The sequence below is a fragment of the Mastigoproctus giganteus genome, chromosome 7 (assembly GCF_048544385.1).
Source record: "Mastigoproctus giganteus isolate SK-2022 chromosome 7, ASM4854438v1, whole genome shotgun sequence".
Classification (NCBI taxonomy): domain Eukaryota; kingdom Metazoa; phylum Arthropoda; class Arachnida; order Uropygi; family Thelyphonidae; genus Mastigoproctus; species Mastigoproctus giganteus.
In genome coordinates, this window is record NC_143581.1 from 106224306 (window position 1) to 106251266 (window position 26961).

General features: G+C 37.0%; 1 protein-coding gene across 1 annotated transcript; it reads right to left on the reverse strand.

Moving 5' to 3' along the window:
* Window positions 1–1131: 1131 nt before the first annotated feature.
* mah (solute carrier family member mahogany) lies at window positions 1132–22070 on the reverse strand. The gene is made up of 7 exons (XM_090378399.1): window positions 21793–22070; window positions 12827–12998; window positions 12011–12196; window positions 8818–9059; window positions 7211–7417; window positions 5019–5211; window positions 1132–1337 (listed from the first exon to the last, which is right to left on the reverse strand). The coding sequence occupies exons 1-7, from the start codon at window positions 21965–21967 to the stop codon at window positions 1172–1174; spliced, it is 1341 nt and encodes a 446-aa protein (XP_090234525.1). The 5' UTR covers window positions 21968–22070; the 3' UTR covers window positions 1132–1171.
* Between the last annotated feature and the right edge of the window lie 4891 nt (window positions 22071–26961).

Genomic DNA, 26961 nt, shown 5'->3' on the forward strand with positions numbered 1-26961 from the left:
CCCCGTCTTTGCCGTCGGCGACACGCTGCTGCCGCAGTTCAGATCATTCTCCGTAAATTGTCAGTCCATAAGTTTCGACCCGAAGAGCGGCTAAAACGTTTCGCGTACCTGCGCTTGGTAGTGTATGTCACATCCACAGACAGACACAGGTAGAACGCATGGTCCACGTGTTTGCACAAAGACACCGTAATGGCCGACAGCGGCGCTAACATCGCAAACCACCTGCTGGAATGCGCTAGGCCAGGACAGGCCACTGTATTTAGTGCAAGCCAGGCGTTTTTCACGGAACGAAAACCCCTTTTATCTGAAGAAGACGGCCGTCATAAAATGAGTTTTTTTTTTTTGTTGTGTTTTTTTTTTTCTTTACTTATTTTGTATTTTAGGTACTTCGCTCTTATTTGTCTGTCTGAAGGCACCGGAGATATTTTCAACCGGAGAAGAATAAACGCAACGAATGAAAGCCGTGAACTCAACACGTCATTTATAAAAACTAAGAAATCTCTTGCTAGTGATTTTAACTTTGCTGTTGCTATTACTCTGAATTCAAACAGTTTCCTAAACTGTTTGTTTGTAAATTTTTTTGAATTAAGTCTTTGGATGAAAGGATATAATAAATACACATAAAAAACTTACTGAAAATTTTATTTATGTACGTCCTCCTAATAATAACAACTAAATAAAATAAGAATCAAATAATTTAAATTAATTACAAAAAAATTGAGGAATTCTTCGGGTACAGTTCCTTCCCTCCTCCCATAAGTTAAGAAATTAAGCTTTGGGATTCATTACAGAGGTTTGAAATGCTAGTAGAAAATATCATTAAACATTTCAATAACGTACGCGATACAGTAATGTGTTGGAACTGCTAAGAAGAACGGCATATTTTTATACAGACTCAAGTTTTGTATGCTATTCTTTTTTTTTTTCTCGTTATATTTGTCTCTCAGAGACAATCAATAAAATTAAAGTGATGACAGTTTTCAGATGATTTTTTTCCCTTTATAATACTGCACACCCTTTAAACATTTTAAATACAGTTAGACGTGTAGATTCCGGCTTCTGAGTAGGCTTTTGGCTAATTACTGAAATTCACTTTTCCATCCTTCTTCGCAACTTCTACTTCCAGTTTAATTTCTTTCCTTTGGATCGATGTTTAAGCGGACTTTGTCTCTTAACCCGAGCATGTAGCTCCTTGACTGACATTCACATAACACGGAGGAGTAAAAGCTGAAGGTTTTACAATCTCTTTGACTGCCGTGTACGTAGAAATGGAGCCTCCCAAAATGCCGATTACCATAATCTCGATTAGAAGGGTCTTCACGTGAAGAGGAATAATCCTGGAAAAAAAAAATAAAAATTATATTAATTTTGGAACAAAAAAAAACAAAAAAACAAAAATGGATTTGGGTAACTTATGAACAAATAATACATGAATAGTTCGGTATGTTAACTAGCGTGGTTTACAGCTGAGCCACTATGTGGAGGGACTCTGAGAAGAAATTAGTATTAAAAGTATGCAACAGGTGCTTTCTAAAAAAAAAAAAAGTCTTTCTTTAAATAAAGAAAGAGTTGTCTTTGTCAAATTATAGGTAGAGAGAGACTGACGACTCTCCATTCCATTCAGGTTGTTTATGTGGAGTTTTTATTAAAATAAAAATCTTTCTGTGCCTCTTTCTAATTCGAGTGCCTGATCTCGTTCTTCAACTGCCATATGCAGTGGTCATGTATCAAACTCGGCGAAAGCGTCACCCTTTTTGATAAATAAAAATGAAGGTGAGGCAACACGTTATCAGGATGCTCTAAATTGCGTGATTCAACAACTCCAAGAGTTTGCTGGGGTTTTTTTTTTTTTTTATGCTTTTTCTTTGTGCCTTTAACTTAAAGTCAGTTACAAGACCCACAATGTCCGGCGTGATACTTGTAATCAGTAAAGATTGTTTATTTATATTAGTGCATACGATTTTGATGATCATGAAGGTAATCAGTGTCACTCTAAACACAATGAGGCATGCCTTGACCCAGTGGCGCCTTGGCATTGGGGCAGGTGCCAAGGGCGCCGACAGGAGAAGGGCGCTACTGACAGACTACATCAGTACAGTGCCAAGCTATTTCGACACCCGAGGCTAGCTAACGAATCAAGATGACAGCACAAGGAGGATGAAAATTAATTTTCACACGGTAATTCAAGCCTGTATGCATCCTTACATCCGAGTACATACTGCATAGCATCATAGATCTATTTGCTGTCCAGAATGTAATTTTGAAGGGACCAATCAGGCGATCGCTTCATCAGCGCATGCTCGAATGCACAGTAGTTCGCAATTCACGCATTGTGTACAAACTGAATAAATTAGTGTTTTTGTGATCGCTATATAAGCAGGTAATTGTGAATATTGTGATTTATAATTTAAATAAATTAATAAAAGCCAAATTAATTTTAAACATGCCACCAAAGGAAAAAAGTGGACATCAGTACCGCGTAGAAAGACTGCATAAAGAGGAAATTAGAAAAAAAAAAAACATTCCGCTAGTTAACAAAACTGGCTTACAACAAGCAACTCCAAACCTGAAAGTGACAAAGAAAACGAACATGATTCGAATGAAGATGAAAGAAATGATGATGCCTCTGAAATGTAAGTCCAAGAAAAAGCTCAAACAGTTGAAGTTCTTTTAAAAGAATTAGAAAGTGTGGACAATACCAACAACAGTTGGCAGAAGAAAATGATGGCAGCAATAATATTAACATGGAATATATAAGTCTGAATTTTAATGGTCCAACCACATGGAACTTTAAATACCCACAAAAACAGATCTCTTATGGTGCAACACGGTCTCGAACATAGTCTTAATTTCGTACCCTGTCACTAATGGCCGATGTTTCAATAATTCGTGGAAATACAAAAATGAAGGTATTGAAAAAAAAGAGAGGAAATTGTTATTTTGTTGCAAAAACAAATATGCAATATATTGTTTTCTGTGCCTCTTATTTGTATCTGGCACAAATAATGTTCCATTTTGCAGCTCAGATGGATTTAAGGATTGGAAACATCTAAATCCAAACATTCTTTTTCATGAGAATTCATTACAACACAAACAATTTCACAAAATGGAAATTAGAAAAGGGTCTTCAAAAAGGTGGACTAATTGATGATGCTGCTGCACAAGCAAAAAAATAATATTGAAACGTATGTTGTTCTCTGCTGAAAATAATTTGGCATTTCGTAGATATGCTAGTAATATCGATACCGAAGAAGGGGGAGAGAAAAAAAAAAAAAAAAAATTGTGGTGTATTTAAACTTGATAAAATTTGTCAGCCAATTTGACGTTGGTATGAAAAATGCCCTGGAATCGCATATTAAACACCACACTATTTATCTCCAGAAATTCAGAATGAATTTATTAGCAACAAAGTACGAAGTGAAATAATTTAAAATTACTAAATGCAACAAGGCATAAATGTTAAGAGTAAGAGTTTTATATCTATATAATATCGGTGTGGATACGCCATAGATAACTCTTAAGAAAAAACTACGAGAGTAGTGTGGGAGGCATCATTTCCTCTGTATCTCATATTGTGCTTGATGATAGGCCAATAGCTTTGAAACGGTGCCGTTTAACTTCCACGAAACAACAGATGACCGCTTGTCGGGATAAAGGGAAACCACTCTTCTAACTCTCTAACAGGGTGATTACAATAGAAGGTTGACCAGAGCCTACTGTCCGAATGTTTAATACACCTTGGTCAGCCCACTGGCTATGGATACACAAAGTAGTTGACCAGCTCGACTTCTCGGTATGTGGGACAGGTAGTCGGATAGGTTTTACCGGTCCCACTGAGTTGCAGATGGTAATCTATCTTTTAATTCGGGTGTAACAACAGCACCCGAATAATTTATGCTTTCTGGTGTAACAACAGCACCATGGCCTTCAAGTTTGCTTGAAGGGTATGGGTGCGAACGATGTACCCAGGTAATTCTCGTAATGCATTCGCTATATGGAAAATTTTATTGGTTCTATGAACGAAGAAAATTTGTTTCCATAAAATGAAGAAATAAAAAATTCGGCAAAGCATGAAATTCTATTTAGCGAATTCTAAAAAAATTCGGCAAAAAGAAAACATTTATCTCTAAATAGAAAAATTCGCTATAAAGAAGTTTGTTAAAAACAGCGGTCCGACTGTGCTTATGATTTTACCAATTACTGTATCGAAAAAAGACGGTAGCCACGAATTTGCCAAGGGCGCCGAAAACCTAGCTACGCCTCTGCCTTGACCTCCAACACAAACAATATCACTGAAAAGGGTCATCACGAACGATAACTTGCACAGGTAGAAGCTCGTAATAAATTCGATTTATGAATGTAACTGAATGAGAATCTTTTGCCTTATTCATTTCATTTAAGCGCAGACAACAGCCTGCATTTAAATGAAACAAAAGTTTCAGTCCTTGGCCGACTAACCCTAACATCAGCTTCACTGCTGTGTTTAGTAATTGGCTTCCTTTCTTTCTTTGTGCTGTACTTCTTTTCTGTGCCCTATCTGATTTCGATTGCTGCCATCAAACAGGCACAAAGTGTTTCCAAATAATTTTTAAAATTCTTTTTTCTTATATCTGCTGTTCGTAAAGTGTATTCAAACTAAAACAGCATGTCTGGCGTATTAGTCCTCGCAATTTTGCTACATTCATTTTGATTTAAAAAGAGACCCGACATCACTTATAAAATTTCATTTTTGTCATAAACTGAGAATATTTAACCTGTTTTTATTTTCGCTATGTCTGCCGTGCATCCGTTTAATTTAACAGGTGCATAATAAATAGCCATATTAATTATACTGAGTCAAGAGTGGTGACAACAATTTCATTGTAATTATTCATACACTGAAGGGGGAAAAATCTAAGTTTCGATATGATTTTCACCATTTCACAATACTGTTATCTTTTACATTTTGTTCCTTCTTCGTTTCTTCCCCTCGGATATATTTGTATTAACAAATCATTACATGAATGTTAAACACTTACCGTTTCGGCCAATCCGGATGCTCCTGTTTACACAGTAACAGATAAAACAGAGGAGGAAACACAAAAGTCATTAAAGCTACTGTAGATCCTCCCACAAGATTAAGAATCTTTCCAAAATGTGGTACAGTTTCTGCCACGAATACCACCAATCCCATAAGTCCCGTCCTGATAACGCATCGCCTCCATCCAAAACCTAAAACAAAAATCAACGCTTAAATGTCATTACATAAATTTGCTTGAAATTAAATGGAGTTAGCACAATCAAACAATTATGAGCATTGGTACAATATTATTGTTAAACTGTACTTACGACTGAGCAAGGCAAAATATTTGCACTGGCCTGAACACAAATCAACAGATCAGTGCCATTTGACATTATGAACATAAAACTAGACAAAATGTTAACGCGCTGTTTAGTTGGTTGGCGAGTGTTAAGGGCAAAGGAAATTAAGGCCATGTGGCGTCAGTATATTTTGTCTGTAATTGCGTTTTTCAGTTGTTTTTCCTGTTTTCTCTATGAAAATTCGAAATTTCCCAGGTATAAAAACCGTTTAACTCTACTCTGTTGTGAAAAAAGTAGATAAAATTTCCTTCCATCGAGAAGGGAAATGTGCGATCTGAAAATCCCATAAATGTGGGAAAACACATACAATAAAGAGCATTAAGTAATGATTAAATGGCAAGAATACAGCATACAACGAAAAATATACCTCTTTCTCTGCTTCCTTCTCTAGTAAAAACAAAACAAATTTTGCAAAGTCTACTTTTAAAAACGGTCGACTGACTTAATTTGATGGGGGTTTTTTTTTGTTTGTTTTTTTTTTAAATCTGGCTTTTGGTGTTCAGTAGTTTCCACTCGTACTCATATGCAAAGAAGAATATATCAATGAGTTTTTTTTTTTTTTTTTCATAATTATGCAAATCTAACTTTATATTCATCAGGAAGAGGTTCCATAAGTGAAATTTTTCCACGAGCTCTTTCTGCTCTTAAGGTACGCTAATTATTTTTACTACAAGTTTTTGAAAGTGTGCAAATCATATTTAAAAATAATTTAAAGGGTGAATGAAAGAAAAGTAAAAATTTCAAATGGCACTGGCTACTTACATATGCACGCTAAATTAAAAAAAAGGTAAATTATTCACATACATTTCATTTTTTCACACCCAAAATATAAATATATAAAAATTTTCATAATTAAAAATAAAGCTCGAAAATGCAAGAGCAGATTAATCTCAGGGGTCAGACTAGTAGATTTTGGACCCATCTGAACCACTTATGTCATGTCATCGACTACTAGTGGATGACCCAAATTTTCTGTTGGGCAAGATTACATCCCAAAACATAAGATAATAGATTACATCCCATGCAAGATTTTATAATGGTAATATATTTAAATGTCATTGTAAATGTTTGTTTGTGAGATATGTATGGACAAATAAATCAATCTCGTTGGCAAATGTGCTCAGCGAGTTCCCAACACATGCATCGAGGAACTGACCAATAATGGCTTTGTATTATAATAATATTTTAATATTTAAGAAAAATATTAAAAACAAGTTAACTGCCTCAAAAAAAAAAAAATAAAAAAAAAAAAATAAATAAATAAACCATGAATAAAATACATGGAATAATACGCACATAAAATAAAAAAGTAAACTTACAAAAGTAAAATACATTTCATAAATAAAATCTTAAATGATACAAAAGAAAAAACAGAAAAGCTTGCGTAAAAATAGCACAGAGGTACTTTTTAAAGTAATTAAATATGTACAAGTTAGTGCAAATGCATCATATTAGTACACAGCTAAACTCTGAATTAGCACATTTTTGCAAAGGCGGTATCATTTAAGTTATATCTCATATTGTGAATACCTTCACAACGAGTTGCCATGATATTGCACTACTTGTAATAAGTAACGCTTCAGGGCTATTTGGCCCTGAAACGGTGGGTAGGTACCCTAGTGATTTAGTAATTAAATATTTAAGGTACAAAAATGGATCAAGGTCTAAAATATGTTAAAAATTGCGTCTCATGGACTGCGCAATTCGTTCTGAAATTTATAAAAAATAAATAAATCAGTTACTCTCAGTTAGTGCTTAAGGATATTTGCTTCGATATGAATTTTATTTTCCATCTTATATAGAAGATATCTTTTCTAAACAGGAAAAAAAAAAAAAAAAGGCAGCATACCTTTAGGGAACTTTAAAACTTCCTCTATTTCTTGGGCAGTTGGATTTATTGCTATCAAAAAAGCAAAGAACAAGTGAGTGATGAGGAATCCTTCAGCAGGTTTACGAAGCTTTCCATTCTTTACAGACATCAAGATATTGTCATTCAGGGCCGAACCGTATTTGTAGTAACCAGCTGCAGCAACCGGCACGTACAAGATAGCAAGTACTGAAAATAAATTAGAAAAGTTGGATTAGGCAACAGGCCAGAGTATCTTATTTAAAATTCAAATAGTACTGATGTTTTCAGTCAGTCATTTAACTTTATTTTGCTTCTCAACCCTTCTAGATTCAAAACTTATGAGCGTTTGGTGTTCGGTGGCATTATGTTCGCCATGTAAGCTCCATCTCTGCCATGGGAACAATTGCTGTGCCATTCCTTACATATTGTCGAAGTAATTACGCCCAATCCTGTTACTGACCGGATCCCAGTAAAAAAAAAAAAAATTTCCTCATTAGCAAGGAAACAAACTTTTTCTGCCAAAAAAATTTGGCATCAGCCAAAAAATAAAATAACAATAAAACAGAATATTCATAAATGAACTTTGCCATTCCACCCAAGTAACCATCCAATTTACCTCTTCCAAGGTGGAGGGCAACTTATTCCACTATTCAACAATCTGCTACCTATAAGCGAATTCACGAGTTTCAGTCTAAAACATATGTGCAGTCTTGCAGTCTCCAGGCCTAACAATCGCCTTGTATTTTTATAATACAACTCCAACAACAGAAACGATCTGGTAGAGAAAGCCAAATCGTTTCTATTGTTTGAACCATTCTTTCATATTGTTGCAATGTCAGCTAAAGTCGAATTCTTAAGTTTCAACGGAATGGGAGCAGCACACAATAACAATAGATGATATTGTATATGAGCGAGAAACCAATCTTCGGAGGCAGTCAGACTCATTTTGCATAAGAAAATAAATGTGCTCACCATAAAAGCCCTAGTAGGAACGTCATTATGGGATGAGTCTCAAACTGGGTTCGCAGTCTATAGTTTTGAATCGTTGTTGGTTTCAAATTAAAGAGGAAAATAGATCCGGGATTTGCTCTTTAATCTGCCCTACGCACCCACGTTGCGGGTGCGTGGGACAGATTTTTGTAGATTAACACTTTACCAAGTATTTCAAAGATTTTCGTTGTTGAGAGAACTTGAGTTGGTATGCATCCGTCGCTATGCTTGAGCCTGTAAGTTGTGCAGGTGTATAAAAGCCCTAGTAGGAACGTCATTATGTATGATATACATGATCATGATATATCATGAACGTCATGATATACATGATCTGCAGAGATCATGTATATCAGCAATTTGGTGGCAATTGCGATGGATAGCCTCTTAATCTATGTTTATAAAAAGGCCCATTTTTAAGAACCAATATTCCAATGCAAAGACGTGTTTATACCACTGTGGCAGATGAAGTCCATAATTCTGTAGCATAAAGGATGGATTAATGAATATACTATTGTTCTGAGATTGATATGTATCCAATATATATTTATAAATATGTACAGACAAGTAAATATATCAATTGTCTATACAACATAATTAAAATTATGTTTTAATCTTACCTGCAAAGCCGATAGTTGCGGCTTTCGGAAACTGACGTTTATCTCTCATGTCATTTTGGAAAGTGGGAAAAACCGATGCTCCTCCAAACGAGAAGAGTATAGTCCCAAAGGAAAGGAATACGGATAAAAACGATGGCGCATTGTAGTGCTGTTTTGTTCCGTTCCCTTCGTCAGTCAAGATTCCAACTAAAGTTAGCAGGCACGCCAGAACTGTAGTTACTAAGGCTATTACAGCAGCGAACCTGCGTAGAAATCAATTCCTTGAAATCCGAACATAAGTTAATAAAGGATAATTGGTATATTTGATTTAGGTAGAAAATTGATATATTTAGGATAATTGGACCATTAAAAGCTCATATGTTATGAAAGTGTTATTTAAAGAACACTTTCATTAAGAGTAACTAGTCAGACAATTCAATTGATCATATCTAAGTTTTAAATAATTCAATCGAAAATGTAAATTTGTATCCATTCTTCACTGTGTTTAAATTGCTCGAATCATCAATGGATGATCGTCTTAGGAAAGTTGTTCACACGTGCAGTCAAGCAATTGAGATTACTGAAGTAAAGACACGAACCATGACTGCGGTTATGGTTCGTGGTTAGTCCGCACTATTGGCAAACGCTTAAATAACAAGCATGGCGAGTCAATAAATAAAGTAAAATATTCACTTTTCACATGCTAAGTACCCATTATTGAGACATCTTTATATGTTATGACGCATTTTGTTTCCGCTATCTGCACTGCTGTTCAAAGCAAAATGATCTGCCGAAGCTTCTGTTCATATGTTTTGTTATGATTTTATAACTTAGTTATGTTATGATTTTATAACTAACTAGAGTCCCCTCAGGGTTCAGTGTTGGGTCCATTATTGTTTTCTGTATTTATAAATAATATTGATGATGGTATATCAAGCTTAATGTCCAAGTTTGCAGACGATACAAAGGTTGGCAGGGTTGTTAAGGGCACTACTGACGCTATGCTGTTGCAACAGGATCTGGAAAGGTTGGGCTGAGAGGTGGCAAATGAAGTTTAACATTGACAAATGTAAATTACTACATATGGGAAACAGCAACCCCAGAGCAACGTATCAACTCTGTGGTACTACACTGACAGTGGTAGAGAATGAAAAGGACCTGGGGGTTATTGTGCAGGCAGATATGAAGTTCTCTGAGCAGTACAGACGGGCTGCAAGAGTAGCTCATGGTGTCTTGTCAATGACATACAGAAATTTTTCTAGCAGGGATAAGGAGGTGATTATTCCCTTGTATAAGGCAATGGTCAGGCCACACCTTGAGTCTGGTGGCCTCATTTCAAGAACGATGTAGAGCTGCTGGAACGAGTACAGAGAAGGGCAACAAGATTAGTGAATGGAACAAAAGGTTGCTCTTACGAAGAAAGGCTTAAGTTTTGCAAATTACAGTGTCTGGAGACTAGGCACCGGCGAGGTGATCTGAAGAAGTGTATAAAGCCTTGAATGGTTTGAGCATGCTCAATGCTGATGGGATTCTTCCTCTTGCTCAGAATAATCACATATGAGGGCATAAATTCAAATTGAGGAAAGACAGATGTAGGATAGACGTGCGGTTTTGATTTGATTTGATTGTTGTTGGCGCATCGGCTTCTGTGGCCATATTGCACCTCCCAAGGTTTTTGCAGTACTTTGATCCAAGCCCGAGGCGGGAATCGAACCCGCGACCTTTGGGTTGCCGGGCAGGTACTTTACCCACTCGGCTAGCCCGGTCGGCTAGACGTGCGGAAATTTGCCTTTAGTCAGAGGGTAGTTGGTTGGTGGAACAGACTTCAATCCCTTGTCGTGGAAGTTGATAGCCTAAATAAATTTAAGGCTGAGCTGGACAGGTATTTCGAACGAACGGAGGGGTGAAGTGGAAGTTTTTTTTTTTGGCTGATGCTGCATAAGCTTGCTTTCTTGCATCATATGCCTCCACTAATGCTAACTTATTAATTCCTAAAAGTTATACTTCAGAGCGAATTCTGTATATAAAATATTTTATTATTGTAATTATTTATACTCATTTGTTATATATATTTAATGTCTGTATACAAACTTCACGTAAAGAATTTTATATGCTGTCTTTGTGATATAATAAAAAGAAATTAACTGACCACAGATACATGGAGAGTATGCTGAGATGGCGCGATCTGTTCGGAAATGGTTGATGAATTTCGGTCTGATAGATCGGTGAAAACAGCGACACCTAAAACAGTTTAAAGTGCCGAACTTGTTTTTTTATTTTCTAGACTTTGCAAGGAACATTTGTTTGTTTTCTAAATTTGTTCAAATGGCATTAGTTTGGAAGAAATACGATAAAGTAAATGCTAACCAGCAATTGGGTACAATATGTGTGGATCTCCAAGAACAGGAATTATCCTGAAGGATTGCTTGCTCCCATATTGCGAGGTCAACACTTCGTTATATCTAGGAGACGAAATTCCGGATCCTACCACATCCACAGTACAGTAGTAAAACGTGTAGGAAATTTTCCACATTCGTGCAAAATATTCCACACTCTTCACGACTTTTATTTTCTCTGGTGGAATCAAATCTTCAGCGATTGGAAAAAGTGTGGAAGTAGAGCTTGTTTGTTATTTGGTTTTTAGGAGCATTAGCAACTAAAGCCATATTGGTCCGGGATATGCGGTGGTCATTCCCTGACCTTTCCGCATCCTCCGTATTTAGTGGTGACGGGCTCGAACCCCTGTCTAATCAAGAATCGTGTGCTACGCACTGCTGCTCCTTCCTACCTGGCTACGGAGGCGCCGCAAAGTGTAAGTAGAGCATGATTACGTTTCAAAATAGTATCTACCCGTGTATCAGGAATAAACCTTTTTAAGCTAAAGGAAAATTCACATCTTAATAGCCTCATACATCCATATGGTATACTTGGATACATTTTTTTTCGAAGTCACATTATTCCTTCCCTTTAATCTTCAATGATTTGTTAACCAAACCACTAGCAGCTTGGGCTTTTTTTTTTCCCTATGTACAGAAATAACAGTAGCACATAACAAGCAAAAATTGCTGTAATTACTGCAATATTTTCATGTGTTAAAAAAAGGTGTTTAATTTCAATTTAACCATCATTATAATCTAGCTCTCTGCACAATATATAATGATAGCACTGTATTCCTAAAAACCTAGAGCGATTAAATGACAACGCGCACACTTACCAGAAATCGTCTGGAGTACCAAGCCACGTCAGAGGACATAGAACTGCACCTACTATAAGAATCCAGAAGCATAATGACAGTTTAACATATTCACAAAGCAAGGACTGGATCATCTGGGAGCAGAGCAGAAGAAATACTGTGGCTACTCCGAACATAGTGATATTGAGGCAAGCTGACACAACGTACCTGTGTGAAGACCCATTTAGAAAACTATTAATTACTCAATTTTTTATAATTTTATTATATTAATTGAAATTCTATTACAATTTTTACAAGATAACAGACCTAGGAGTGTATGCAGTTCACAGGGATGATGGTACCGATGCTTTAAAGTTGACTTTCCACTAACAACTTAACATTTCTTTCGTTATTGTTGTAACGACATTAACATTAGAAATATTGCTTATTCGTTATCTAACGGCGCAGAGATGACCTGGACCTTACAGATTCGTGAACCATAAAATTCTATTGTATTTTTAATATATTTCTGCAAGCTCCTTTTTCTAAAATTTGTAACAGACCTTTAAAGTAAACCTTTGTTATTTCAAATCCATTAAAACATAAATCGTTACTGGTATTCACTACGAACTTACACTAATGTGTGTACACCATAATCATGGAAAACTACCCGGAATAATAATAGCCGAACAATTCCATATTATTAGCTGTTTATCCACGGTGGGGTGGGGCTGGAAACTGATTTCGGTAGCACTTTCTATTCGATACAAATATTAATTTTCAGGAATTTTTAAAAAATGTTATTTATTTATTTATTTTTGTCATCGCTCTTACAGTACCGTAGAAAGAAACACTCACCTCATCCATGGACGCACCGCACGTGCACCAATATTTGGATATGGGTACCGATTCTTTTCTTCACGATATTCCACCCATCTTTCCTCTAGAATCAACCAACAACGTCCTAGGCAAATTCCAGAGTAAAGTGAAAGGACTGAGCAGGTTAAGATTATCAGAATTCCGATCCATCCTGGGAAATACAAGAAAACATCCTTTTGTCTATTTATCTAACTGAAGTACAAAAAATTAGTTAACAAATAATCAAGCGATCAAGGTGCATTCCAAGTAAACCTAAGGTTAGGTTTACTTGGACGAAAGGACGCACAATATCATTAGTCAATTTGCTATTAATACTTAAAAAAAATTAAGCAGGCTCCACAAGCTGTTTTTAAGAGGGATAAAAAAATTCTAAGTAGCTATATACAAGTTTATGTATATAAACAGTCTATATGGAAGCATTTTTTGGATTTTCAATATGGTTTTTACTATCTAACACAACAGTATATAATACGAGAGAAGACCGAGCGCATACAATAGCTAGCAATAAAGTAAAATAACGTATATTAATTTCGCTGGTTTTGGATGCTGTTAGAAATACAAGACAAAGCAGTTTAAATTCGGTTCAAGACCAATGAACAGTTACGTTTGTTGGTACAGAAATAGAAGTTTAGTGACCCACATTCGATGGACAATTTATTATTATTAGGAACATCACATGCGAATAAGTCGAAGCTACCGTTACGCGATTTCTGAGCTGGATCGTTTAAAGTAGGCATGCAGGCAACTTATGCCTGCATGCCTACTTTAATCGCTCATTCCACCTTCTTCCACAACTACCAAAGCCATTATATTCTCCCTAATAATCAACTGTCCCCAACATTTGATTATTATAGATTATTCTGGCAGTCCAAACGGCAATTCTAAATGCATTTGAGTCCAGAGCAGAAATGGCGGTTGTTTATGCGGATATAGAAGCTGCTTTTGATAGCTTATATTTTACAGCCCTTCTGAATCGGCTAACCAATTTCTTCCGGATAAAAGGTGACGTTTTCGCTTTTCGGCACTCACTCCTCCGGAATAGCACAATGTACTTCACTCATCGCAACCCGATCCATCAATGCAGGTGTGCTGCAGGGTGGCGTTTTATCGGGGTACTATTTACCGCCCTCCTTATTCCGTTTGTGTGTAACAGAGATGATGTAATTACCTACTCCGACGATATAAAGTTCTTAACGGAAATACCGCCATCAGCCGACAGAAAAGTAATCACAACGGAAATCTGTAATAAGATCGTAGCTCTCTCTAACTATCTCAACCAATTCCGTCATTATGGTTTTCTCTCTTAAGTGTCCCACACTCATACAACTCACTTGAGGAAGAAATTATTCCAAGTGTAACTAAACACAAAGATCTGTGTAACTTTCGACCTAAGGCTTAGGTTCAACTGTCACATCGAATCTATTCTACGCGAGATAAACCGAATGCGCTGGACTGCCCGTCAACATCATCTTCATAACACAGACGCAAGAACTACAATCAGTTATCTGCAAACCGTTGTGTATCCTACTTTTCTGTACGCCTCTGAAATATGGGCCCTCGTGGTACCTTCTCTCATGAAGCCCATCCTCGCTAGCGAATACCGGATACTGAAGTGAACAACCTGCACCAGGTCTTCCCCAATAACAGAGGACCACCAGCATGGACGATCAATTTCAAATCCCACGGCTGTTTCAAATAATTCGCATGAGGAGAACTGCGACCACTATCAAAATGCTGGTTGGCAAAACCAATTCCCTGTCTTCTGGAACATATGTCAGTGGCATGTGCCACCTCCTTCCTAAGAGCTGCTCTTCTACTTCAGCTACAGCGAAACAGGCTGAAGATAGGCGACAGATTCTACCCGGCCAAGTACTTCCCGTAATACAAGCCCTACTAATGATCGGAGTAAACCTCCAGAAATTGGCTTTGTATCGCAATTACAGGCGCTCGCTGGCTGAACTTGTTCCGCTATTGTATGACCCCTGATGTCGACTCTCAAACTGATATCCCTACCTGCCATCTGAGGCCTAAGAACCATGCATATACTCAAAGCTATACCACGTTTTATATTATATATACCACGTTTTATTTTTTAATTTAATGTGATGTTTAATTTCGCATAGATGTTTTTATATTACCCTATAACCTTATCAAGCCCCTGGCTTTCTAGCTGTGGCGGGCACATTGTATTTTTACTGTACAAAGATTTCTTCCTCTATATTTTAAGAAATTAAATGTAAAGAATTTTACATTGTCAGATTCGCTTTCGTCCCCTATCTGGGAACTGTCGGACTTAATTTGACCCTCATTGCGCGCGACTCCAGAATCTCGTGTAGCCTCCCAAAGCGAATTTCTGCGGTTTTGGAGATGTCACATACTAAGTTGATAACCTAAAATATCGAGTAATTATAAACCACAGTTGCTTTATCAAAACTCAATTTTGCTTTTTTGGTAAGTTAGCATTGAAGAACAGCAGTCTGTATTCCATTAAACGTAACAAAATAAAATAAAAATCATTATACACATTATATATAATTTGACAGAAATTAAGATATGTCGGTTATTGGAGTTATCCGCTCGCTGCCACTGAATTATTTTTCATTTGGAATACCTTTGGCCCTTTTATCATTCGTTGCATATACTATATCACAATGACTTGCCATTATCTACATCACGTGCACTAAAATTATCTTGCCTTCAAATATTAGATAATAACAGTGAAGTTACTAAATGTGCATTCGCAGGAGCGATCTTGTAAAGATAAAACGGTAGTGAAGAAAATTTCTTTACCGCCTGTTCACTGTTTCGTTAACACCAACACTGGGGAGAGATGTCTTATTGCTGTTTTGAGAAAAAACAAAAAATCCTTGTCCATCTGCTTGGTTCTTATTTTATATCAGACGTTGCCGTGAGATTAACCCCACCACTTATAAGCTGCCAGTGATTTGTCTTTTACACCTCTTTTCAAAGAAACTTTGTGAACAGCGAAGCGTCAGTTTTCATTTCATCGCGTTTTTCCTGTGTTCTCGGAATACAGTAGATGGATCGAGGCATTGAACTTCCTGCAGGGGATTTATCATAGGATGCTTTATTAGCAGTCAAACTGTTCGTGTTATTCAGCAAAACCTCAATTTAATTAGTGTGTTGAGTGGACCACTTTGGATAGATACAAAGATCTGGCGGCCCGCTGCAATTTTTATATATATAAATTTAAATATCAAAAAGTATTTATTTACTTAGATATTGTTAACATACGTAGACTAATACTTAATAAAAATTCAGGCAAAAGCCTCAGACGGAGGGAAAGTTTACAGACATAAGTTGTGCAAATGGCTTTAAGAAAATAACTTGTAAGTTTGCCAGCTAAGTAAAGTTTGATTGACAATATCTGCCAGGATTGACAATTTGATTGACAGTTGTTAATCGTGGTGAGCAGAAATCACTGAAAAACTAACAACATGTAGTGAGACTACCAAGCTACGTACCAATCATATCGAAGATATGGGAAGTTTTCCGTAGCGTTAAAAAAATTCGTTTAATTTACTCCTACCGAGAACTTATTTACCTTTATTCTGACCTTTAAAATGCAGTTCTTTTATAAGATGCTGGCTTTGAACTATGAATAGGACATCAATATTTGCTTCTCTGAATATTAATGAACACAATACAAAAATATACACAATTCAAATTGTACTCTTCAATTTTCAAACCAAAAACTGTCTAACCATTTAATTTGACAAATCTATATTAATTCTTTTGTCTGTTTGAATTTAATAATCTCTTCACAACAGTTAACTAATTTTATGTAAAAATCAACAAGTGAAATTTCACCTCTTATTAAAGGACTCATTTTGTTATTTCTTAAGCTAAATAGACGTTGAAGTTTATCGTAACGGGCAGTTTGTTAATCCTCTTAAAATTGCTAAGTTCATTCATTATCAGTTTTGTTTATTAATGTCAAATTAGTATCTTCCAGCCGAGTTTAAGATGGGGTTTATTCTGATAAACTGTAATGAAAATAAACATATACATTGTACTTCTCACTTCGTCTAATCAATACCCCTAGAAAATACCAATGAGACCCGTAATGCTCTTTGAATGACAGAACGCCAAAACAATGAACATGTACTTTACATAGAAAATAGGCTCTCCCATCCTCAATTACCTCTTTATTTGGCTATATCTATTTTATGGGTACACCTTGTCACCGTGTCGCAGGCGTAGCGGAAGAACGGAGTGATTGTCCAGTCGATTTCTGTAATTGGGGCGAGTTTTCTTTGTATTCAAATAATCATTTTTGGTTAGTGAAAAACGGTTATGTTTTACGCGACTTCGGGAGAGATTCAAGCAAAAAATCGGTCGTTGGCCACGGCCAGGACTGCCTTCTTCCTTGTCGAAATACGGAGGTGTACCAATAATCTGGAGCATAACCTTTTATTTTATGGCTGGTTGTTATAAACTTTGTTTCCTTGCGTCGATTTTATTTTGTTATTACTATGTCCTGTAATCCGCTCTGACTAAAAAAGGCCCACTTGACATTAGCCCACAAATGACTATTTCGCTGAGTATAGAGAAAATAGATCTATTTTGGGTTAAATTTAGAATAAGGATCTTGCCCGTGGATCTTTGCGAGAAGTGACAGATCTAGCTAATTAGTATTTTAATCCGTTTTATAGGCTATTTATTGGCTTTTATACGCATTCCAAAGCAACTGAGCGGTAGTAGCCGCTCAGTTGTTTTGGAATGAGTTAAATTCGCTGTAATTTACCACTTTTTTACGTTGGTATGCGTTTGCTGGTCATTTGCTCTTAGTTACTCTTTTTGCTGCCGATATATTATTTAAAGGTCAGGTTAGTTTACGCCTCCCCCCAAACGAGATATTCAAGTGAAAAACGGTGTCCATAATATTCAATAGATTGCTGACACCGTTTTTCACTTAAATCGGTCCCGATTTGGTTGCGCACTAACCTAACCTTACACCGAGTGATCACTGAATTATGACCACCTACCTAATACTTCGTAGATCCTCCTTTTGCTCTCAGTACAGCAGCTATCCGACGTGGCATTGATTCAAAAAGGTGCGGGAGGTATGGCCAACCAAGCTGTGTAATGTGGTCAGCAATGCAGGTGATTGATATCCAGGTGCCTGATATGCCTTTCCATAGTGTCCCACAAGTGCTCTATGGGACTGATATCGCGGGAGTTCGGAGGCCAATCGATATTGGAAGTCAGAACTGTGTTCCTGAAACCATTCCTGCACATCAAGTGTCCGATGGCTCGGCACATTGTCATCTTGGAAGACACCATCGCCATTCGGGAAAAAGTGTAACATAGCGGGGTGTACACAGTCAGCAAGCAGTTGACGTTAGCGGAGACCACTGATACGTTATTCCACATGCACCAGGGGTCACGTTCCTACCAGTGAAACATGCCTCACACCATACAACCGCCTGCACTTTTGAAACCATGCATGATGGATCAAGAGCCTCATGTTGTTGACGCCAAATCCGCACACGAGCATCCATAGTGTGGAGTAAATAACACGACTCATCCGACCAGCACACCTTCTTCCCATCTTCTAACGTCCAACTTTCATGCTCTTTGCACCAGGCGAGTCTTACGTCGAACCTTGGTTAGGAGAGGATGCCGTAGGGGTCGTCTGCTGGTATAGCCCATACGTGCGATGCACGGCCGTGCCAGATATTGTTCCGGGTTGGTCAATGTTGTATTGAGTAGTCAAACTCTTCAACAGTGTTGCGCCTGCTCGCGTTGTCGGACCTGGAGCTCACCTCTAACATCAACCTTTCGCTGACCTTTGCAGTTTTGTTGTCAGGTCGTTGTTTAACCATTTTCACGCCAGTCCTGGTACACTTTAACAACAGCGGCTCTCGAACACCCCACCAGTTCAGCCGTTTGGGAAATCGAGGCACCAACTCGTCGAGATCCCATAATCTGTCCTTTATCAAAGTCCGATAAATCCTTTTACCCATCATGCTCGGAATTTTACTACCTACTGAACCACTGACACCTTATCTATACTACGTTGGTCGACTAACTGCGCACTCGCGTACCTCACGCGGTCAACGGTCGCATTCAGTTTTCATAGGGGTGATCATAATTCAGTGATCACTGAATGTATTTCACTAGTCAAAGTGAACGTCTATTAAAAAAAAAAACTGCACTTATTTCGCTTGAAATAATTCCTAGCCAAAGGAGGGAAAAATATTGAGATTGTAAGTCCACTACAAACGAACGTTAGGTTTCGCGACCTGTACATCGTATTTCTGGCGGCTGCACTTGTTTACAAAAGGGTATGCACGCAAAATCGTGCTGATTAGCAGCCAATCACTGCCGAACTAGATCTGCCCACTTTTTGTCGCAAAGATCTATAGGTAACAGCCTTATTCTAAAGCTTACCTATTTTGAATATTTTAAAATTATCCTATTGGAAAAATGACAACCGATTCTTTAATTACGGTGTAAAAGACGAGTGGTTATCTTATTAATTCTGACGTGATCCTCTGGCTTTAATATGTCCAGTTTTCAGTATCAAAGCTATTACAAAATCAGATTATGTTGGATCCCAGGTCACACAGGAATAACTGGAAACGAAAGAGCAGACAAAGCAGCAAAAGAAGCTTCCACCTCTGATTATGCCTTTTACACAATACCATATACAGATTACAAGTCCTTAATCGACCAAAGCATTAAAGAAACAATGGCAACAATACTGGCTAGATCAGCGTAACAACAAACTTCGACCGTGGCCTACTAGCTTCCGATCGAATAGACGGGAAGAAGTGGCTGTTGCTCGATTGCGAATCGGGCATACACATGTGACTCGCTCTTACCTACTCAGAAGTAAAGACACCCCCCCCCCTCAATATCAAAATTGTCAAGTTCCTCTAACTATACATCACTTCATGGTGAAGTGTCCAAAATTTCATAGAGAACGACTAAAAGCCTTTAAAACAATAATGAATGCACAAAACAACTTAATGCTAACAATTTTAGATAACCGTCCAAATATCACTGACGAGTTCTTCTTCTTCCTTTAACTGGATACTTCCAAAACATAAAATTAATATGTATACCATTTATAGAGAAGCTACATGATTATAAAGCAGAATCTTGGCTTTATTCTAAACCACAAAAGTGAAAAATGCTGATATACGAAACTCTCCTACCTATGCTAGGCGCATTATAGCTCTTGCGCCAATAACTCTTAAACAACAACCACTTCTGGCCATGACTGAACAGTTGCAGCATTACCCATACCCTATATTGTATTCATCTGGTTGCAATAAAAGCGCTCTCTCTCAGATAATTTAAAGCTTTCAGTCTCACGTCTAAAACCACATGCCTATTGAAGCGACTACTATTACAGCAATCAACAATACCATTAAAAAAGAATTTTTTTGTAGAATTTAAATCACAATAGAGCTAAACCAAAATATTTCAGACACGTTCACACAAATAAAAGGACGCATTCAAAATCTAACAAATTTGTTATGTATACCTAAAGAATCTATAGTTTCCGATAACTATTTTTAAATCAATCTTAATTCCAGATTAGTCAAAATACGAACTTTCTGAATAACCCACATAACTGAGTAACAGTTATACATATGTCATATTTACACATTTTGAAGATTTTGTTAATGTATTTTTCTCCCCCTGCCTATTACCGTATGTCTATTTCTTTCATTTTAAAATTTTACTTATATTATCGCATATTTCATCAATCACTTAAACAACTGTATTGCAAAAATAACTTTGGTACAATGCGTCAGTATAATGTTTGTTAACTCGATCTTAACACTTGTTTTTATGTTCTGTAATGGTGAAAACACGGGAACGAAGTTCTTAAAGATTACCTGTCTATTAAATTATTTCTTAAAATTAGTTCTTAAAGATTACCTGTCTATAAATTATCTATTAAAATCTTCTAGCCATTTTTTTTTTTTTCAGCATAAAATAATCACTGTTCTAATTTCCTCCGATAGTCGCGTTACAATACATGTTTTTTCGCTTTATTCTTACGATATTTTTTATCATGAGATCTACATTGTTCTTTAAATTTACTCGCTCGTTATCTAAAATGTGTATGGCTATCTCAGATAATTCAGGGTATTCAGCCTTATGCCTATTATAATCACGTTTACGTGCTTCTTTTCTATGAGTGGCAAGATCTGTTAAAATTATCATGGAAAAAAAAAATGTTAATTGAGGCCCGTTTAGCTGGAGCACACCGGAACGCCATTCCGATTAGTCATATGCGTTAATAATATCATGTACATATACTTGATTATTAAAAATATGATATTTTGTTAATGAGCGATGCGTTTCGTAATTTTAGGTCTCTATCTCTATATATATAGATAGACCTAATTATCTATCTATCTATATATATAAATAGAAAGAGAGAAAACTGACACAGTCAGACTCATTGCTCCACTTGTCCTATTCTACATGATAAAACTTGCTTCCCTGGAAGGGGGGTGACTGCATTATTCTGTTAAATTACAATAACACCTCATCCCATTTGTGGAACATTAATGTTCCACAAATAATAATAATAAAAGGCGCCTCTTTTCAGTCAGGCTAATATTATTGCTATTATGGTTTATATAGCACATAAGGCCACATTTCTGTGTGGTCCCCCACCCGAGAATAACTCAAGGGAATAAAATCACCCTAGTCTCTACATCTGCGATCTGCTAACTACAATTCCGACTGAAGAAGCCCATAAAAATTCCTCTTCCTCCTTGGGATTAGAAACCAGGCTTCACCAAATGGGTGACAGGTGGCAAAACTGCTGTACTGTCAGGGAGAACCCTCGGTTAGGTTTACAGTTAAAAATGTGCCTATTTTTAATGCAATGTTTTAATTGAAACTTTTCTAGAAGAGAAAGTTATTATTTAAAACGGTATATTCTTACTTACCCGTGCCTTCAACTGCTTTAGGAAGAGCGAGAACTCCACTTCCTGCCATTTCTCCAACGATAAACACGGACGCTGTAAGTAGAGATAGTCCTTTCTTCTTGTTTTTCGTATCGGTAACGATGATCGAGTCGCTTTCACGAATATCCTGAAGAGCTAAGTCGTTGTTATTACTCATTGTGGTTTTTAAGACTTTCTGTATGCCTTCGATAAGACTGTGATCTACAAATGCTAGCAATAGTAGTGTTTGCCGATAATGGATTGATTTAATCAGCTTTTTCGTCACGTGTCTCAGATCAGTGGCTAAATTATGGTTGGTTGGTTGTTTAGAATTTCCGATGCGGAAACTATGATTATGAGGTGTCAATGTAATGTTTGAAAAACTGCGCGTATTTTATGATCAGCGCACGCGCACACACTCCTGTAAAACCAGATTGTTAGTGCTAATAAATCAACATTGACAACCTAATTCAGCACTGCATTAGCCTTAATTACGAAGAGTGAATTTCTGACAGCAGCTGAATGGAAGGATTGAATTTTGCTTGTCACTTCATTACAGAAACGAAAGCATGTACAAGCAGCCCCGCCAAATTATCACTGAATTAAAGCTCTGCACGGAAGTTCGCTCGTCCCTAATGAACTGCACAACGTAGAGAGGGGAGGGGGGTGAAACATTCGAAGTGTGATCTTGATTTAGTAAAAAGGTGAACACTGCTGAAAAAAATCGTGATATGGGCAGCTGGGGTTGCACAGGGTGCTGCTGCATGGCATGCGTACATACCCAAAATGACGGTGTAAAGTGACGAAGAAATTTAGAATACTACCCATACAAATTTCATCGCACCCACCAGATCAAAGTATTACTTTTGTATTGCGATTTCTGACAAGTGTCCAAGTTATTACTGAATTTCCGTGGAACATTTCGCGGTTGGAAGACGTAACTTGCACTTAAAAAAGTGTGGTAAGCTTTCATAACGTTTAACTGTGGAATATGGGACAAATAATACATCCATTCACAGTTCAAAGCAATCTTTATTCTTATTTAAGATGGGTTTGTTGTACTGCTTAACGGAAGCCCCCCTGGCCCTCTCAAAGAAACATGGATTTTTTCATCACTGCACTACCTGGAGGACTCATATTCTCTATAAATGTAATTATAAAATACGAAAGAACTAATTTTGTTACAACAAAATCGCATTTTCTGATAATAACAAAATGCACTAAACTCGAAGCGATATATCACTTAAATGACAGATACCGTTATTATAAGCTTTTTTTTGCTTCAAAATTCAAACAGGCTTTGCATGGTTGGTTATTGCCTTCCTTAGGGACCTGCAATAGTTAAAGTTGCCCTGAATTGTGCCTTATCAAATGAGCCCGTCATTGAAACAATATAGTGTCTAAAAATCACATTCTTTATGAGGTCTTGAACACTCCACCTCTCATTATTAATGTTGTCAAAAGCTTTGCTGAAAGGTGCACTCATTTTTTTTTTTTTTTTCATTTTACCAGTTGCCACGTTATATCCTCCCCCAAACCAATCATAGTGCCCGTGAATATTTTGGTTATGTAATTACTGTATTTAAAAAGCATATGTACCGCAGCTTACAAGGGAAAGCATTTCCCATGATATCAGCTACCTCGTTCTAGACATATTACTGTGTAAGGTCCCAGCCTTACAATAATTTAATAAAGTTTGTTAAATATTGGAAGAATTAATTGTGGCGTATATAGTTAGTTTCAGACAAGTATCATTTGTTAAGAAACACTGAAATTCGAAGGTTAGTCCAAACACACCCAGTTAGTTAAATCTCGGTTGTATGGAAAAATTCCTTAAGCGAGTCAGTAAAAGCAATCATAATGGACCGAAACAAATCCCACTTAAGACAGGAGCATATACTCTATAGAAAGGGCACTGAGTGCGGAAGTGGCCCTATTATAGATTTCACGGTTCGACCTCTAGCAGGTGTGGGCGACTAGAAATGGATATGGGGGTGAGGTCACAAAGAAAGCCTGAAACTCTCTTAGCTGACCGGAACTTACGTTTAATTTCGAGAAATTACCAGTATTTTCCAGATTATCGGAAGTTCGGTCACACTAGGAAAAAGAAAGCACGCCCACGGAAATGAAGGGAGACGAATAGGATCACGAAGGAAAGGATAGGGAAGTCAACGATTGGCCAGGAAGAAAGCGGTGGGAAATTTGAGAGAAAGGAGAGAAGGGAAAAAAAAAATTGATACTGATCATTCGGAGAGGAGTTTTTGTGGTGGAAGCAGTCCTGGGGAGATGGAAGCTGTAGTGGGAGAATTGATTATAAGAATTTTTTTTTGTGAAAGTCTAGAGTCGGAAGTATCGTTCCCTTGAAGAAGTTAATGCAGTCAATGGAGGAAGAATGGTGAAACACCCTAGAGGCAAATTTCTCGATTGAGCAGTTGAGTGACTAGTCGACCCGGAAGGTATCCCAGTCCTCGGACGCAACGCAGATGGAGGAAGAAAGGAGATAAGATCCGGTATTATCTTCAGCCGTGCAGTACCCGGTAGAGAAACCCAGGATAGATTACTGTGTTCCCCGGATGAGCAACCTTTCGCTTTCCAGTCCTCACCCCGAACAGATAGGAAGAGAGACCGAGCAGGGAGGAATACCAGACCATTGCGTAAGTGTTAGAATAAGTACTGAGAATATAATTTGTAAAAAAAAGGGGAACTAATTTAATAATGAAAAGGACTCTAGGAGGACGCTATAAGTTTAAGAGAGAATGTCAAAGTACTAAATATATATACATATATATTTGAACGAGTGTAATACTTAAGGAGTGATAATTTAATTTAGTATAGAGATCAGAGTAATGCAATTTAAGAGTAAGTTAATCTGTAGTAGGAAGTAAAAATTTTGTCCTTGAATTATTGTGAATGTTAAATTGCTGTGAGTATGACTTATTTGGAGAAAACTAAAAATGATTAAACAGGTAAACAATTAAATGAGCATCTAGCCCTAATTGTGAAATAGTGGATTAATTGAACGGAAAGGTAACTAAGTAAATTGGTTGGATATTGTTGACTGTTGACATGTTTGCAAGTAAGGATTCTGGAATGAATATACATGTATTTCCTAATAAGTTGGGAAACGAGCACTTATGAAATTATATTTTGTCTGTTCATTGGCTGATGGTGGTTTATTGACTTACATGGACTGTTAAGGAGCAAAGAGACAGATTGTGCATTGTGAGGGGTAATAAATGCCCGGACCTACTGAAATCTTTGTAGAGCAACATGAAGAGACACAGTGATATATATGTAGATATATATAAGTATTAGGATTTAGTAGTTCTTTTGATAACAAGGTTGACTGTAAATTACAAGATATATACACATTTAAAAATTAGTAAAATAACAAGTGTCAAACTAAATACTGTATTCTGTTAAAGGTTATTGTAATTTTCTTATATATAATATGACAATAAAAAACAAATTTGTATATTCTACATTCTTGTGTGTGTGTCTGTCATTTCTAAACTCAGCCAGTCCAGTGGAAGAATACCTTAATATATTAGGGGTCCCCGTGAGTCTGGGAATTTTCTGAAATCAATCAAGTCAGGTGTAAAAGTGGGAGGGGTTAAAATAAGGGGATATAAAAAAAATATAACATAATATAATATAATTGTAGGCCTCTTTGAGGAATAGGATTTTCAGAATAATAAAGATAACGAAACCCACCCCCACAATTGGCGAGCCAGAGCCAGGATAATTCTTCACGACGGAAGGCTGAGTTCAGAACGACAAAAAAAAAAAAAAATATATATATATATGTATATATATATGTAATCCAGTTGCTGAAACTGATAGAAAAAAATTCAGCTGGCGAGCCAGAAAGTGAAAAGTGAAAAAACGTAAGTAGTTAAAGGTTAAAGTGGGTACTGAATTAGAATTTCATGTGTTTTAGAATTAGATGAAATAAGTTATAGAATAAGAAAGGTATTGATAGAAAATAGCTAGTTAATTAGAATAAACCCCACCTCGAAAGATAAGTCATGGCTACAAGGAGAGCGAACAGCAGTAGGGATAGAGAAAGGGAGGAAAATATCAACGGGCAGGAGACATCAGGAGAAACAATTGTTAGTATAGGGAATGATAATAGGGGCCCAATTAAGTTAAGCAAATTTTTAAAAGTATTTAAAGGGGAACCATCAGAAAATGTGGAACATTTTCTGAGAAAACTAAAAATGATTAAGGAAAAGGAAGAATTAACGGAACTAGAAATAGTCATGATGGCGGAATTCAAACTGGAAGGCAGGGCCCAGACTAGGTATTTAGAGGAGACCCAAGGGATGGAAATAGAAACATTAGACAAATTTGAAAAGATATTAAGGAAGTTATTTTCCCCAAAGATCACGTTCCTTGAAGGAATCGGGATATTAAATAATTGTAGTCAAAATAATCGCGAAAGCATTGAGGACTATTACAAAAGATTTTTAACAGTAAAATTAACAACAGAAGTATCGGAAAAAGAAAATAGCGCCTTTGACAAAATCCTGATGGGACAATTTTTGATGGGGGTCAGGGATAAATATAAGCGAGAGATTCTAAGGAGAAAACCCAATTCATTAGCCGAGGCCATGAAACTAGCCACTGATGAGGAAAAGCTAGATCTCCAAGGTCGGGGGGCAATAAGAGGGGACATAAATGTATTAGCCACAGGAGAAGGGACAAAACCGAAAGGTAATAAAGAAAGGGAAGGCGAAATTAAGTTAGAAGGGCTAGAAAAACAGATAGCGGGAATGGAAATAAAATTAAATAAATTATTAGAGCAATTAAACACAAAAAAGAATGCACTAGATGAAAATAATAGGCAGGGGGGCGAAAGACCACAAACAGGGCAGAGCACAAGAGGCAAGTACAACACAGAGGGGTGGAAAGGGGAAGTCAGAGAAGATAGGCGAAATGGACAGAAGAGGTGTTACATATGTGGGGGCAAGGAACATCTCGCTAGATATTGTCCACACAGGAATAGCCAAAGGGGATACCGCGGAGGTAGTAACTACAGCCAGGAGCAAAACCCTGGGAGGAGTGAACAAGCATTACACATAAACACAGCCAAAAGAAAAAACATATCTTTAGGCGCTGTAAGTGATAACGGAAGGGGGAACGACCTGTTATATGTAAAGGGAAGCTTAG